The 13,693-nt window shown below is 63.3% G+C and overlaps 1 protein-coding gene across 5 annotated transcripts; it reads right to left on the reverse strand.

Moving 5' to 3' along the window:
* Positions 1-503: 503 nt before the first annotated feature.
* Positions 504-13,604, reverse strand: LOC104829072 (transducin-like enhancer protein 1). Of its 5 annotated transcripts, none has more exons than XM_010563121.1 (20): positions 13,486-13,604; positions 12,689-12,837; positions 11,927-11,990; positions 11,387-11,431; positions 8,011-8,073; positions 7,749-7,790; positions 6,854-7,049; positions 6,328-6,344; positions 5,844-5,948; positions 5,656-5,700; positions 5,212-5,367; positions 4,754-4,883; positions 4,457-4,641; positions 4,306-4,382; positions 3,747-3,996; positions 2,332-2,579; positions 1,930-2,077; positions 1,697-1,847; positions 1,231-1,307; positions 504-980 (listed from the first exon to the last, which is right to left on the reverse strand). In XM_010563121.1, the coding sequence occupies exons 1-20, from the start codon at positions 13,507-13,509 to the stop codon at positions 873-875; spliced, it is 2,280 nt and encodes a 759-aa protein (XP_010561423.1). In that variant the 5' UTR covers positions 13,510-13,604; the 3' UTR covers positions 504-872. The 5 variants fall into 5 exon arrangements, with proteins under 5 accessions (XP_010561423.1, XP_010561421.1, XP_010561422.1 ...); XM_010563119.1 differs by having other exon boundaries at positions 7,716-7,790; XM_010563120.1 differs by having other exon boundaries at positions 8,011-8,097.
* Between the last annotated feature and the right edge of the window lie 89 nt (positions 13,605-13,693).

Here is a 13,693-nt window from a genome sequence, read left to right on the forward strand (position 1 = left end):
TTCTGCCCCACACCCCACAGAGACACAGACTGCTCAAGGGACAGCACCGCACAGCAGCCACCACCATACGTCCTAACCCTCGTGGTCAGCAGCGCTCCGGCCCCGGGATGCTTTCCACCACGCGCAGGACCGATGCAGGGCTGAGTGAGGAGAGTGCTGGCAGTGCAGTCCTGCTGCCAGGCCCCACAGTGCTGCCTGCTGCAGAGGGCGGCAACAAACCTGCCCCGATGCAGGGAAGGGAAAGGAGCGGTGAGCCATGGCAGCCAAAGGGGATGATGCCACTGCCCCACTGGCCCTGGTCTCACCCATCCTCAGCTGGCTCCAGCCCACGGCCACAGAGCACCAAGGCTACTGCCCAGGACGAGGTCCAGCGGTGCTTTTTTGTTTGATTTTATTATTAAATACATATTAAATGCCTAGGAGGCACAGAGGTAGATGAGGACAGAGCCCATCTTCCTCAGCCTGACCCAGAGACTTAACAGAAAAAAAAAACCACAGCAAAAAGTTAGAACCAAAAAAACCTCAAAAACCCCGAACAAAAAACCTTAACAATGCCAGACCCTCCCCCCTCAACGCCCACAGTCCAGATTTAGAAACAAGCCAACAAATAAAGAACAAAACAAGGAGAAAGTCCCCAGGAAATTCACTGCGAGCAGCAGCCGCCACGTCCCAGCCCAGCATGACGCCTGGCTGTGGTCCCAGGGCCACCTCCACCCCTCGCCGCTCTCCTCCGGCTTGGATGCCCTGGCCACAGGCTGCACATTCTTTGGGAAGTCAGCAGCAGGGCAGGTAGAGTCCACCCGTCTGTCCACATGGACACGTGCCTGTCCACGTTGTGTGGGCCCTCCCTGCAGTTGGCACCTCTCTTGCTCTCAGTAAATGACCTCGTAAACCGTAGCTTTCTTGTCCCCTGAGCCAGTCACGATGAACTGGTCATCCGTGGAGACATCGCAGCTGAGGACGGAGGAGGTTTCCTTTGACTGGAGAGAGGAGGGCAGGGGGTAAGAACAAGAAGCAGCCCCAGAGCAAGGTCCCAGTCCCACCCCTTGGGACCTGGGGCCCCGAGCTGCGCCGGGGGGGGGCTGCAGGGACAAATTTGTTTATGGGGCTCATTACTGCTAAGATACATTTACAGCTGGGTTGTACTGGGCCATCCCAGCTCTGGGCAACCTCACCCAGAGGAACATCTCCTCCCAACCCCTGATCACGAAGGCTACGTATGCCCCACACCTGGAAGATGCTGGCTCCATAGGGTGTCCGCCAGGCATTCAGCAGGTTGTCCTTCCCCGTGCTCACAAACCACTTCCCTGTGGGAAGGACAGAAGGGACAAAGAGGAGCATCATATCACCAAACCAGGCCCACCAGCTGTATTCCTGCAGCAAATTGTGCCCAGGTTGTGTAACACAAGGTGGGAACAAGAAAGCAACACCTCCAGCACTCATTAACCAAGGCACTGTTTTCAGGAACACAAAGGGGAGTCCTGTGACAATAGAGCTGAGAGTGCAGCCATGGATGTTGCTCCAGGAGGAACAGACACCCCTTCTCTGAAGGATACCACTAGCATCCACACAGAACTGGGCTGGCTACTGGAGCCAGTGCTTGCCCCCAGTGCAAAAAGCTCTGAGACACATGGCTAGGAGAGGAGACTCCATCCACAAGGTTCCAGAGCCAGCGGGCTGGGACAGGTGTGCCTACCGCAGGAGGCGAATTTGAGGGAGAGAACGCAGCTCTCATGGAGGTGCAGCTGGTACTTGTCTGGTTTGGTGACATGCAGGATCTCCACGTTGCTGCTCTCCATGCCCACTGCCAGCCACTCTCCCGTTGGGCAGTAACCCAGGGAGAAGATCTAGGGAGAGAGACAGGGTCAGGCAGTGGCCCAGCAGGTCCCAGCCAGCCCCATGGTGCTCCCGGTCGGCCCCAGTCCCTACCTGGGAGCTGAAGTCATGCTGCTGCAGCTGACGCCCTTCCCGCAGGTCCCAGCACCGTACTGTGTTGTCCAGCCCCCCTGTCCACAGCTTGGTACCATCGTTAGAGATGTCGATGCAGCTGGCACCATCTGTGTGGCCTTGAAACTGCCTGGGAAAGAGGGGGACAGAGAGGGCGAGAGCATGGCTGTCGGGGCTGCCAGCACCACCAGCACCTGCAGTGCAAAGTGTGGGCCGGAGCAGCACCCAGCAGCGAGAGCAGATCCCTGCTGCAAGGACAGGGACTGTCCTATGGCCAGGGTTAGACCGCGGGGAGGGAAGGCCCTGGAGGGGACCAAGCAGTCCCTGGCCTGACGGTCCCTGGCCTGACGAGCCCTGCCCACGCTCCCCCTGTCCCAGGCTCACCTGACCAGGGTCTGGTTCTGTAGGTCCCACACCACGATGTTGCCGTCGCTGCAGCAGGAGAAGCAGACTTTGGCGTCGGGGCTGATGGCCAGGGCATAGCAGGCGGGGGCAGAGGAGGTGAGCTCGGCCTTGATGCGGGGCGTTGGGGCTGCCAGGTCCCAGATGGAGAGGGTGCTGGCCTCCCCCCCCACGATAAGGCTCCGGCCGTCAGGCAGCAGCTTGCAGGAGCGGATGTAGTTGTCGCGGTTCTAGGGTGCAGGAGAGAGGACCCTGTTAACCCCTTCCCCTCCAGCCCTTCTGCACCCATCCCAGACTGCCTGGTCACCCTAGGGCCAGCAGCTCATACTGAGGGTAGGAGCAGCAGCAGTGGGAGAGCAGGGCTGGGGCAGGGGTGGCTGTGCAGCCCACCCCGTCCCATGCCCAGAGTGGTCGCCCCAGCCAGCCCCCATAGGAGCCCCTCAGTTTGTTACTGCACTATGAACAGCCTCAGGGACGCCCTCAACCCACAGCATCCCTGCCAGCAGCTGCCCAACAGACACAGCTGGTCCTGGAGGAGACGAAGGGCAGCCAGGGAGGCAGCTCCAACAAGGCTGAAACAGCCCATGGCTCTGAGCACTAGAACACCATTTTTCCCTGCTCCCAAACTTCTGATGCAGCTTGAAATTATCATGACTCAGTCATTTCCTTGTTTGTGCATCTGTATCTTCAAGGTCAGCACCATCCAGGAATATTTGTCAGGCTGCCCAGGCCCCAAGCAAGTCGAGGAGAGGACTTGGGTTTGGGCTGTTCAAAGCAGGCACAGGGACTCCCAGTTCCAGCAGCCCGTTTAAAATAAACCTCAAAGAAAACAAGTTAAAAATACTCTCAGGTGATGGCTGTGCCTCCAGCTTGGCTCTGGTGAGTTGCTGTGGTCTGACAGTCCATTTCATTTATTTTTAAAAGAAATAGGAGTTCTCCCTCCAGCCAGACTCACACAAGCAAAAGCAGAAAGGACAGAGCTGAATCCGAGTGATGCTTCAAGCCCATGCAATTCTGGCCTGTACAAAGTATCTGGCCAGGACGGGTTGACACTGGCAAAGGCTTGTCTTAGGGTAGGTGCTGTCAAACAAAGCAGTACCAAGGCGTGGGGGTGTAAAAGCCCCCCAACAGCTTGGGATGCTCAGAACAGATGGGGTGGCACAGGAGAGCACACTGGCAGCACAGAGCCACCATCCCTCCCCAGCAGCCCCCCACTGCCCCCACTTAGAAACACACATGGAGACTCTCCTCGGTGCACACCGTCACTTTCAGAGGCCCCCCACATCCCCAAGATCTGCAATGGAGACCCCAGAGCCCCTCTGCACCACAGCACTGTGGCACAGTGCAGGGAAACAGGGAAAAAGGCCGTGCCAGAGTGGTGGCACGCTCCTCCTTACCAAACAGTCCAGCTGAGCCACGGCTGTCTTGGTGCCTGGCTGCCCCACGTCCCACACCTTCACGCAGCCCTTGCCCCCGGTGTAGACGTGTCGTGTGGAGTTGCTGATGGTGACGGCACAGACCACCTCGCCGTGGGTCAGGGTGTGAAGCTGCCGAGCGTGGCGGGGGATACCAGAGCCGATGAGGGCGTCGGGTGGGAAAGGCACCGGCTGCATCTGCCCGTCGGCGCTGACGTGGAAGGAATAGGCGCTGGAAGGGGACAGAGCAGTAAGAACCAGCCAAGGATCCTACACGGAGAGTAGCTGGTGCTATGTCGGACCCAGCGTGCCTGACACAGGCAGCACGGTTTGGAATCAGAGCCACGAGCAGAGCGGTGCCCAGGGAAGCCTGGCTGGGCACACAATAGCCTGCCGCTGCCCAGAAACGGGTGCCCCATCACTGGGCTGTGCTCCCCATCCCTGCTGGGCCTCGCCTGCCTGCACCCCGCAGCTTAAGCCCTGCAGGACACCTCATCCTCTGCCCCCCATACAGCCCCCAGCCCAGCGCAGCCCCACTTACGGTTTCCCCGAAGTCCCCACTTGCATGCCGGCTGCCAGCCCTGGGACGCGCATGTGGGGGTGCGGGTCGTAGCCCACCTGGAGGGGACAGCGGGTGAGAGCAGCTCGCGCCCCACAGCCCCCTCAGCCCTGCAGGGAAGAGGCTCACGCACCAGGGGGGAGCGCCCGTAGCTGCCGGCTCCCACGGCGGCCGCAGCCCCGTTGAGCTGCGGGGACATGAGGTGGAGGCTGGCGTAGGCACCAGTCCCGGCCATGTCCCCGTTAACTGCGGGGTGGGCCATGCCAAAGGCAGCCGAGTAGGGGCTCTGCACTCCCAGCGGATTCCTCAGGCCCAGGGCTGCGGGGGGAGAGGCAGCATGAAGAGACAGGGCCCAGGGTCCATCCTCGCGGGGGACCAGGGGACCAGCACTCAGAGCCACCTGCCTGGGTGCCGGCAGGGCCAAGCTCACCCAGTGGGTCCACGGGGGCCTTGGCGGCGGCAGGGCGAAACTGCTGGGCACCACTGGAGCCCAGGGCTGCGGTGTCACCCTGGGAGGTGGGTGTGCTGGACTTCAGGCTAGGCGTCCCTACCTTCTCCACCTGCCAGGAACAGAGCGGGGAGGTCTGACAGCCACGCTACCACCCTGCCGGGGGTCTCCTCAGGTCCCCCCCCGAGCGAGCTGGTCCATTTTCCTCACCCCTGATGATAGCCCAGCCCAGCCAGCGCTGCAGGGTCTGGGGGATGGGACACGAGAGGGGATCTAATGGAGCAGGAGCCCTCCCTGTCCCTCCAGCATTGCCTTCACCCCATGGGTTTAGAGGCAGGTGGACCCACGTCCGGCAGCTCTGCCAGCCGAGCCCGGGGAAGCAGGGACGCGAGCACAAGCCCCGAGCGAAGCGCCCCAGCTGCCCCACACTACTCATGTACCGTGGGTGCATCCTTGCTCCGAGACGGGGACGTGCTGCTCGAGGAGGCCATGGAGGTCGGGCTGAGCGGCATGGCCTCCTTCCTGCCCAGTGGGACCTTCTCCACCCCATTCTCCCGGGATGAGTAGGAATGGACGCTGTGCGGGGAAGAGGGGTCCTGGAGGGGGAGGGAAATCAGCAGGCAGCAGAGCAGGCAGGAGTGCAAGGACGTCCCAAGCCATGGTGAGCCGGTGGCTCCAGAGAGGGCCAGGCTGGGACCCTGCATCCTGGGGCTCATCGCTGCCATCAGTGAGGGCCGGTAAGCAAGACTCAGGTCCCACTGCCACCTCCCCATGCTGCCTGCCTCCTCCTGTAACAGCCTGTTAGCCCCCAGCTCAGGCAGAGGGACAGGCAGCACACGTCAACCCCAGCCCCTTCCCAGTGCCCGACATCCCGGTGCACTGACCTCATCCACCACCAAGTTGTCTTCACTTTTGTCTGCATCGCTGCCCTGAAACACAGAGGACAGTTGGAGCCAAAGGGGCTGAGGCTGCCCTCGCTCCTGCCTGGGAAGTGCCGGAGGCACAGGCAGCTCCACACATTGCCCTGCAAGAGGGGATGAGGATGCCCCAAGCCCCCCAGCCCTGGACTCACGTAGTCTGTAACGAAGTCCTTCTCCTCCACCTTCCTCTTTTTGCTGCTGCTCAGGTACTCGGAGATGGCTCGTGCCCGCTCCCCATTGGGCAGCGCCAGGGAGCTCTGGGGTAGGGGGACACAGCGTTAGGGGCTGCGAGCTGCTGTGCCCGGCCCCCAGGACAGGCAGCACCAACGCAGGGCTGCGGCTGGCTCTAGGGGCACCGAGGGCCCCAACGCAGCCCCCCCGTGCCACCAGTTCAGGCTTCAGCTCCTGCCGAAGGAGCAACGAGGGGGACGCTGCTTGGGGGAACGGTGCGGTTTGCCCACGTGACACGGGGAAGGGGTCCCCAGGGGGAGAGCACCCACCCACACGGCTGTGCCAGCAGTGGGGCCTCAGCCGGGCAGCGGGATCTGTCCCCCGCATGGCTGCCGGCTCGCAGGGTCCCGGCTGGAGCCTGCGCAGCTGGAGGGAAACGGTGCAAGAGAAGGAAAAGGCACTTACAGGGCCGGGGTCTCGCTCTGTCGCCGTGGCAACGCGGAAGCACAGCAGCAGGAGGAGGGAAGGAGGGACACACTGTGCCACCGCCGAGAGCCCCCCAGGAAAGCCGCCCACTCAAGCCACCCGCTCTTCCCGCAGCTGCTGGGGTGCTCGTGGCAGGGCCGGGCCAGTGCTACAGCAGCAGGGTGGTCCTGGGCCCCCACCAGGGATGACCCCCCCCCCAGCCCACCCCACTGCCCTCCCAGGTGGTGCTGCTCAGCGGGGTACATTCCCCACCCAAACCCCTCACAGCTGGCAAGCCCCCCACTCCACCAGCCCAGCTGGGAGCCCCGAGGCACAGACAAGCTGCCCCCCACCCAGCCCTGGTCCCCACCCACCCCAGGGAAGTGCCCAAGCGGGAAGGACATGGGGAGCAAGCACAGCCCCGGGGCCCAGCATCACCCCTTCCCAGGCTTGCCTGCTGCCAGGAGGGTCACACCAGACCTGACCCCCCAGCCCAGCCCCTGTCTCCCGTCCCCCCCACGCTCACCCCTAGGCTCAGTGTCATGGACTCCTCGGTCATCTTTGGAGAGAAGCTGGGCCTGGGCCCCCAGTGCCCCTGAAAGCGCCAGCAGCCCCGAGGTGCTGCTGATGCCAGCAAGGCCGGTGGGCTGCATCCCGGAGGGGTGGGGGGTCAGCGGGATGGGAGGAGCGTGGTGTGAGAGGTGCTGGGTCTGGAGCTGGTGCTGGAGAGGAGCGGGAGGAGAGAGGAGAGCCGAAGAACCACGTCAGGATGGCCGCCGGGTAGGGGGGAGGGAAGAGGCTGCTCCTCCCCACCGGCAGCCCTGGGTCAGCCAAGGGATGGATGGGGAGCTGGGTGAGGAGGGGCAGGGCACGCTCCCAGGTGCCCCAGCCAAGCTGCCGGCAGCACCACGTCCCTCCCACCGCCTCTCCCCACCTCATGACAGGAGCTACTGGGACAGATGGGAGACCCTACGCGTATCCATACCACTGTACTGCTGCGGTCTCGTGGGAATAACTGAGGTGTGGGAACAGTGGCGACCCCCACCCTCCACCTGGGCCACCAGGCATCAGGACACAGTGACATGCACCAGCCATCACCCCCACACCCTGTTTTGACACCACTGCAGCAGCAGCTGCATCTCCTCCAAGCCCAAGTACTGCTGGCAGCCCCCCAGACAAGCTCGGCTTGCCCTCCTCCTCCCCCTGACTCAGCCACAGGAGGGTGAAGGCACTAGGGGCAGGGGGCTGCACCCGACCCCCCCGTGCTTGGGACAGGACAGGTCTCCAGCCCAGGGGACGGTGGGAGCACGGGAGGCACCATTGCCTGCGGCAGCCCAGCACGCCCAGCCAGGGGGTGGCGGGAAGGGGTGGGCAGAGGGTTGACGTACCCCGATCGCCGCGTTCAGGTCGGTCATAGTCACCTGCTTCGCACGCTCCACGGCCTGGACCACCTGCTGCTGGTGCTGCAGGGAGAGAAGAGCACGTCAGCACCGGGCGATGCCCCCGCCTACTCCTGCTGTGAGCAGGGCTGCGGCAGCCTCATTTCGTCAGGGGATGGGGTGAAGCCAGCCCCCCCAGCCCAGCCCAAAGCACAGGGCCTGAGTCCCCCAGCAGGGACACTCCCTGTGTCCCAAAGGAGCTCTGCACACCCCATCAGAGGTGAGGGTCCGAGGGCTCACCCACCTCCTGAGACAGGAATGGGATGAGCTGGGCGCAGATCACATTGAGCCGCTTCGCAATCTCCGTCTGGCAGCAGAAGAGAGGCAGTGCCTGTCAGGGCAAGGGGCAGAGCTGCCCCCACGCTGAGCGGCCCTGGCACCGTGGGAGACCCCTCCCGCCAAGGGCGCTCCCCAAGCAGCCACAGGGTGCCAGTGCTTGGCCCCAAGAGCTGCTGCTTAGCACCAAGGACCAGAAACACCCCAGGGGGGAGCAGGAAAGCTCTCCTTCCCAATGCCAGCCCTCCAAAAACATGAGCCCAGCATCCTCCATCCCCACCCTGAGAGCCCCAGGATGGCTCCCGCCTCCTCCCTGCCAGGGACATGGAGCCCCACGGCCCATGCCACCAAGGGCCATCGCCAAGCAAGCCCCCAGCCCTGCAGGTCAGGGCCCCGGCCTCAGCAGGCTCCCCTCCGCCCTCCGCGCAAGCCTCCTGCCGGCACCACGACTGCTAATTGCCGCTCTCCCGGCCTGCAGGAAGCCCTGGAGAGGTGCTCTCTTACAGCTGCTGTTTTTCTGCAACACTTGAGTGCCACAGGCAATCAGGAGCGCAGAGCGGGGGAGCGGCACAGGGAGGCAGAGCGGTGGTGTGCTGTGCCTGCTGTGCCGCGCTCCCACTGCACCCTACAGCCAGGGCAGGGCCCTCGCCAGCCCCATGCTGCATGTCCCGGGCTGGGGGCGAGCACAGACATTGGGTCATCCCTGGCCCCACAGACACATCCCTGGGGAGAACCCCCAGGGTCTAGGGGGTCAGGCCCCTGCCCCGAGTACCAGTGGGTGACAGCCAGGAGAGCAGACACTGCTCAAGGCAACAGCAGAGATGCCCATGCTGCTCTCCATCGCACAGAGCCGGGGACTCCACCCCAGCACCGAAGAGGGGGCAGAGATCAGCAGCTCTCCCTTTAGGCGGGGGATGCCCCAGGCACGGGGACTTCAGGTAAGGTGCTGTCCCAAGCTTCCAGGAGCTCCCTGCCCACACCAGTGGGGAGGATGAAAACGTTACGGAACCAGCACGGGGCTGAAAGGAGGGGGTTGAACACAGACCTTCTTGTCAGCCCCAGGAGGAGACCAGAGGCTGAAGGGCCGCAACAGCCGGGGTGGAGCTGACCCCAGATCTCCCCACCGGGACCTTGGGCAAGTCTCCTGTGCCCAGCTGGTGCAGGCGCCATGGTGCCAGGACGAGGGGCCACAGCACTGCCAGGCTGGTGGGGGGACACAGACCCAGTGACACTCCATGCTGCCCTTCAGAGCGGCCACCGTCCTGTTTTTGCCAGACCCACAGAGAGCAGAAACAATCCAGCACCCGCCCTCGCTTCCCCTTCCGAGGGAGGAAAAAAGAGAAAGAAAAGAAAGAAAGGCGGGGGGAGCAAGGAGATTTGGCAGCAGGCAGTTCTGGGAAGGATTTAGCTGTCTCCCGGGGCCGGCAGTGATGGATTCTCTTCCCTAATGCACTGATGGGCAGCAGCTCCTTGGGGAGAGCTGCCTCCAATTCACTCGCACTCGTTAATGTGCAATTTACTGGCACTTTAACGCTCTCAGCATGAAAAATGATCATGCTGTTTGCAGCCCCCCCAGCCACCAGCACCGTCACCTCCCCTCTGGCTCGCGGTGAGCAAGTCCAAGGCCAGGCAGATTCGGGGAGGCGGTTTTATAAAAAGCTACAGGCCCCTTCCATGCCAAAAACAAAACAACAATAAAAAATTAACATCTCCTGCTCATTCCTGTCTTGAGCCTCCCCTGCCAAGCCTGTGGCTGCCTGGAGAGCTGCACCATCACAGCCGGCCCCCCAGCCCCCAGCCCCATTTCCCTCCAAACAAACCCAGGCAGGGTAAAACCGCCCTGCACCTCGGCCCTTGCCGGTGCAAGCACTGCTGATGCCAGCACCATGGGAGCCGGGTGCCTGGGGAGCCTCTGGGGGATGCTGGGGACGGAGGCAGCACCGCACCATGGCACTACCCTGCCTTCACCAGCGGCGATGGGGCAAGTGCTTCCTCGGTGGTCCCAGGGCAGCCGAGAGTGCTCAGGACCCCTGCCCATGCCCACAAGCAGCACCAGATTTGGGGGAAGGGGAGGAGAGACGGCGACCCGATCTCCCCACGGCGGTGATAACCCACAGCTCCCGCGCAGGCGGTTCCCATTTTTCACACAATGGCCGCTGGCTGTCAGAGCAGACTTACGGGCCCTTGTTAAAAGTGCAGACAGCTCGCTGGCGGGCAGCCAGCGGCACCTGGGACTGGCAGAAAACACGAGCCTGCAAGGGCCAGGGGAGAACCGGCAACCAGATGAGAGGAGCACACACCCGGAGGGGGTGCTGGGCCGGGCAGACCCTCGGCATCGCCCCTCGCAAGGGCGGCTTCACGCCTCCTCGGCCGGCTTTGCGCAGCGGGGATGGCGGCATGGGGCAGGGTGCACATGGGAAACGAGGAGAGCCGCAGAAACACCCACCCGGGGGGTGGAAAGCCGGTGAGATCGGCCGTCAGCCTGCCCTGTGCCGGGGGCCGGCACCCCCACGCCGGCTGCCTGAGCCGGCTCCCGCGCAACAGTTGGTGGCGGCGGGGTGCAGGGCGGGAAGGAAGGAGGCCGTGGCTGCAGCACGCCTCGCCAGGCTCCTCCGCAGCCTCTTTAAAAATAGATGAGAAGAAACCTTCTGTCTCAGAGCAGCTGGTGACCCGGAGCGCGGCACAGCGGGAGGAAGGGAGGGAGGGAGGGAGGATGGGGAGGCAACGAGGGGGGATGTGCAGCCCCGAGCCTTTGGGGAGCCCACCCTGCACCCACGCCCCAGCCCCCTGCTTCCCACCTCAGGATGCTCCTCAGCCCCGGCCCCCAGGCGAGCTGCCCCCAAGGGGCAGCTGGCACTGGACAGCTGCCAAGACAGCGAGGCAAAGCTCGTCACCCTGCCCATCACCCGGCCGTGACGCTGCAGCACCCCTTGCCCCGCGGGAGCCGGTCTCCTCCACGACGGTCCCCAGGTGGCCACTCACAACTGGTGCGAGCAGCCACGCAAGCACAAGTCCTCCACCGCTGCTCTCTTCCCACCGCAACAAGTGCATCGCGACACAGCCAGGAACGCGCACCCTGAACCCAGCGAGCAAATGGCAGCTCACGCTGGAGTGCACACGTGTGTGCAGAGAGCTGAGGAGACAGGCCAAGGCCATGACGCAGAGTGGTGCAGAGCTCCCAAAGCACACAGAAGGGAGCACAGCCCCCACAAGCACAGCCTTCCCTGGGCTACGGCAGGGAGCGACTTCCCACGCTTTCCGTGGGAAGGGATGACCCCGATGGGCCCAGATGGCAAGGCAGGGACAGGGAGCAGGGACAACGCTCCCATCCCACACAGACTCACCTGTTTGTGCATCTCGATGTTCAGGCCGTAGGACATCTCGTAGTACTGCGAGGGAGAGAAGGCAGCATCAGCACGGCTGGGGAGCCCAGGGGGACTCACAACCAAAAAGTCCTCTCCAGTGCTGGCGTGCAGGGTCAGCCTGGCCACAAACACCCATGCTGTGGCCAGGCCAGGAGAACATGGTCCCCAGCAACTCTCCTGGGAGCAGAGGTCTCTCTGGCACACAGCCACAGCCCACAAAACGGACACGGTCTTCCTGGGGCTCCCGCTCACTGCCCGCGGGAAAGAAGACAACCCACACGGGAGCAGCTTCGCCACCACCCTGCCACCATGCACTCTGGCAGCAAGCCCTGCTCAAACACCACAGCTCGTTTTGGGGGGAAAAAACAGACAATAACTACCACAGGAACTAGGTCTCAGGGCCTGGCCGCACAACCCAAACGCGAGGGGAAGCCAAACCATCCCAGGGCTGCGTGTCCTTTGATGGTTCAGAGGAGACACCCCCCACCGCACTCGTCCTTTCAGGTGGAGCTCACTAACCATGACATAATGACGCTGGATTTCTGTTTTTTCTGTTGCCAGCTTTTCACATTCTAACTTCAAGCTGTAATAATAAAGAGAAGAAAGAGAGAGGGAGGGAGGGAGAGGGAGACACCCCCTGGTCCCCCACAGGCAAGATCTCCCAGGCTGGACAGAGCACAAGCCCTCCCAGCGCACTGCGTGCTTCAGCCTCCTGCTCTCAGATTCAATCCCGTCTCCCAGCAGAAGCCAAGAAAACCACCTGAAAGAGGGTGGGAAGGGGCTGACAAAGAGGAGATGGACAGCAAAGGGATCCAGGCATCAGGGAGCAATCTGCATGGAGTTTTAACCCCCTCCCCAGCATCTGCTTCCCAAATGGAGCGAGCTGCAAAGCCGAGCTGCATTTCAAACCTTGCTCTGCCCAGCACTGTGCGGGGAAGGGGAGGTGATCCTGGCCAGCAGCAGGGCGGATCAGAGGGACTCCAGGTCTGCTAAGTGACGGCTCCAGCTCAGCCCAGAAGCCGGGCCCTGGAAGCCAGCATCCTCATCCTGGGGCTTTTGGCAGGAAGAGGCCGAGTTTACCCCTCAAACAGTGTCATTTCAAGCTACCAAGGTGGTGCTTGGCACAGCCGTCTTCCAGATGGACCAGTGCCCACAGCAGCATGGGACGGCACTTCCTGCCAGCCCACACTGATGCCCAGCACCGAGGGGGAGCCCGCCTCTCGCCAGCACCAGTTAAGTGCCCAGTGCCTTGCTGGCACGCGAGCCCTGGCAGCTTCTCACCTGTGGTATTGGTTCTGCAGGAACTGGAATTCCTCCTTGATGCGGTCCAAGGTCTCTGGGTAAGTCAGCTTGAGGGACTGAGGGGTGCTGGGGATGGCACTGGCAGCGACAGCAGCTCCCGAGGCAGCGGAGGGTGCCTGGAGATGGGCCTAGGCAGAGGAGGGGACCCCCGGGGTCACCACTGCTGGCTCAGTGAGGCTCGCGAGTCCCCCAGGGGTTATCCTGCACCCGGGGAAGAGGCTATGGGCACATCTGGGAGAGCAGCACATGGAAGAGGTGGCAGAAAGAGTTATTGCAGAGGAAACTGGTTACAGCCAAGCACCAAGGGCAATCGTTCTCCACCTTTCCAGCATCGGTTCAGCCACTGAGCCAGAAGAGGAGGATTAACAACCATGGGTGGCACAGAGCGTGCAAGCATTGGCTGGCAGAGCGTGCAACCCCCCCCCCCCCGCCCTCCCGCCCAGCCCCGGGGCTCTGTCCTCGCCCACTCATCACCGGTCCCACAGTCACGCCCCGACTGCGATCCGGCTTCCAGCGTGTCGGAAAACCCAAATCCCCGCAGCTCTGGAGCTCAGCATCAGGTTGGGAAGCACCACACCACTGCTCCCAAGTGCATTACATGCCATCCCCACAACTTTCCAGGCTGAGGCCGACACGTCCCACCCCCACGGGGCGAGGCAGGCTCACAGTCGGGTTTGGGGGCGCAGGCCCGTGCCAAGGGCCAGGCCAGCACGGCTGCCGCAGTACTGCGTGCTCGCCCGTGGCCCGGAGGGGACGAGGCCGAGCTGCGGGCTCACCGGGGGCCGGTTCTGCGGGAACATCTTTGGCACTGGACAGGCCCAGGATCCCTCTCGCCGCTCCGGGCCCCACCGCGGGCTCAGGCCGGGGGCCTGGGGACGATTCCCAGCTCCGGATCAGGCCCTGGGAGAGAGACGGGGAGTCACGGCCCGGCGCTGCCCACTCACGCAGCCGGCCGGGGCGCGGGGCCCTGCGGGAGCCGCAGCG

Source organism: Haliaeetus leucocephalus, unplaced genomic scaffold (assembly GCF_000737465.1).
Source record: "Haliaeetus leucocephalus isolate CR32 unplaced genomic scaffold, Haliaeetus_leucocephalus-4.0 Scaffold164, whole genome shotgun sequence".
NCBI lineage: Eukaryota > Metazoa > Chordata > Aves > Accipitriformes > Accipitridae > Haliaeetus > Haliaeetus leucocephalus.

Coding starts and splice junctions, on each gene's coding strand:
- LOC104829072 (XM_010563118.1), bottom strand. CDS start 13,509: ATGTTCCCGCAGAACCGGCCCCCG. Junction 4,383..4,456: donor GCTACGGGCGCTCCCCCCTG/GTGCGTGAGCCT, acceptor TGTCCCCTCCAG/GTGGGCTACGACCCGCACCC. Junction 3,997..4,305: donor GTGGGGACTTCGGGGAAACC/GTAAGTGGGGCT, acceptor GTCCCCTTCCAG/CGCCTATTCCTTCCACGTCA.